The sequence below is a fragment of the Daucus carota genome, chromosome 2, assembly GCF_001625215.2.
Source record: "Daucus carota subsp. sativus chromosome 2, DH1 v3.0, whole genome shotgun sequence".
NCBI classification, from domain to species: domain Eukaryota; kingdom Viridiplantae; phylum Streptophyta; class Magnoliopsida; order Apiales; family Apiaceae; genus Daucus; species Daucus carota.
In genome coordinates this window covers 31,652,840-31,654,852 of record NC_030382.2, presented here as the reverse complement: position 1 = coordinate 31,654,852, position 2,013 = coordinate 31,652,840, and the positions used below count along the sequence as shown (strand labels likewise).

The 2,013-nt window shown below is 38.4% G+C and overlaps 1 protein-coding gene across 1 annotated transcript; it reads left to right on the top strand.

Moving 5' to 3' along the window:
* The first annotated feature begins 305 nt into the window (after positions 1–305).
* LOC135150495 (uncharacterized) lies at positions 306–1,625 on the top strand. The gene has a single exon (XM_064086831.1). The coding sequence runs from the start codon at positions 306–308 to the stop codon at positions 1,623–1,625; it is 1,320 nt and encodes a 439-aa protein (XP_063942901.1).
* Positions 1,626–2,013: the final 388 nt, after the last annotated feature.

Genomic DNA, 2,013 nt, shown 5'->3' with positions numbered 1-2,013 from the left:
TTTATTTTATCTGTTTTTGTTAGTTAGTTTCTTGTTTATAAATTTTGTTGGGTATTTTTTTTGTGTTTGTCTGGGCTCGAACATATTATTGTTATATGTCTTGTGATTTTGGTCTGTGTTTGTTTGGTATACTGTGAGTGTACTGTGAGTGTAGTGAGGTCTGTGTTTGTATTGATTTGTATCTGTGTCTATGTAGTGAGGTCTGTGTATCTGTGAGTGTAGTGAGGTTTGAATGTTTGAATGAGGTATGTGTTTGATTTGTGTACATTGATTTATTTAGAATATCTTGTATAGGTTGGACAAATATGGATAAATCATGGATCAAAGCAGATAGGGATTCGTTAGAATATGAAATTGGGGTGGAGGAGTTTTTGGTATATGCGGAGGGGACTGCGAAAACCCCCAAGTTAATTCCCTGTCCATGTGCCCATTGCGTTAATTTTAAAAAACTGTCGGTAAACGTAATTAGGGGACATCTGTATGAAAATGGTTTTAGTTTAGGCTATGTTGATTGGATTTGGCATGGTGAGAACTCTTCTAGGAGTTACAAGTCCTCTATTGCTAGTACTTGTCCAGCCACGAACCCATGCCCTGCATCAAAGGCTGCTGAGATATGTGAAGCAGCATATAATAAGGGTGATTACGATAGAGAATCACATGATTTCAGACGGTTCGTGGCTGATGCTGAACAACCTTTGTTTGAGGGAAGTGAGTCAACTAAGTTAGAGTCAATGTTGAAAATGCATAACTGGAAGGCTAGGTTCAGCGTTAGTGATAGTGTTTTTACAGAGCTATTAAGTACAATTGGCTCTTTCCTTCCTAAAGATCATGTTCTGCATAGTAGTACATATGAAGCGAAAAAGACTCTCTCCGACTTGGGACTCGAGTATATTAAATTTCATGCATGTCCAAATGACTGCATATTATATAGAGGTATATATGAAGAAGCCTCTGAGTGTCCCAAGTGCCATTTATCTCGTTGGAAACTAAAAAAGGATGGTAAAGTCAGAATTAATGTGCCTGCTAAAGTTATGTGGTACTTCCCCATCATTCCTATATTTAAGAGAATGTTTAAATCTGAGTCTACTTCAGAGCTTCTGACTTGGCATGCAAAAAGGCGATCTGAAGATGGCCTCATGCGTCATCCAGCAGATTCTCCTTCTTGGAGAAATGTAGATTATAGGTGGCCTGAGTTTGGTAGCGGGGCAAGAAATTTACGCTTGGCATTAGCTGCGGATGGTATAAACCCTCATAATAATGGTCTAAACAATAGGTATAGTTGTTGGCCGGTTGTTCTAACAACATATAACCTTCCTCCGTGGTTATGCATGAAGCGAAAGTTTTTGATGTTGACAATATTAGTATCAGGCCCACACGAACCAGGTAATAATCTCGACGTCTATTTACAACCACTAATTGATGATTTGAAGAAGTTGTGGGAAGAAGGGGAACCAAATGTATATGACGCATATACTAAATCTAATTTTACTTTAAAAGCAGTGCTGATGTGGACAGTGAATGATTTCCCCGCATATGGAAATTTGTCCGACTGCATCAATAAGGGTTATATTGGTTGTCCAATCTGTGGTGACCAAACTGCAGCTAAATATCTAAGTAACAGTTGAAAAATGTGCTATCAAGGTCATCATAGGTATTAAGATCGCCATCACCCTTATAGGAAGCATAGGGTAGCTTTTAACGGGGAACAAGAGTTAGAGCAAGCTCCTGTGCCACTGACTGGAGAACAAGTGCTAGAGCAACAAAAAAAAATTAAATTTGAATTTGGTCAGGTGAAGAAGAAGTCAAAGAAGGTTGACTGTGCATGGAAAAAGAAATCAGTTTTTTTTGAGTTAGAGTATTGGAAGTTTCATCATGTGCGGCACTGTCTTGATGTTATGCACATCGAGAAGAATGTGTGTGAAAGTTTGCTAGGGACGATACTAAATCTGAAATTTAAAACTAAAGATAGTGTCGCTTCTCGTCTTGATTTGCTTGAAATGGGTTTAAGGACAG

What these genes read in the sequence shown, in the direction of transcription:
- LOC135150495 (XM_064086831.1), top strand. Translation starts at nt 306, where the DNA reads ATGGATAAATCATGGATCAAAGCAGATAGGGATTCGTTAGAATATGAA.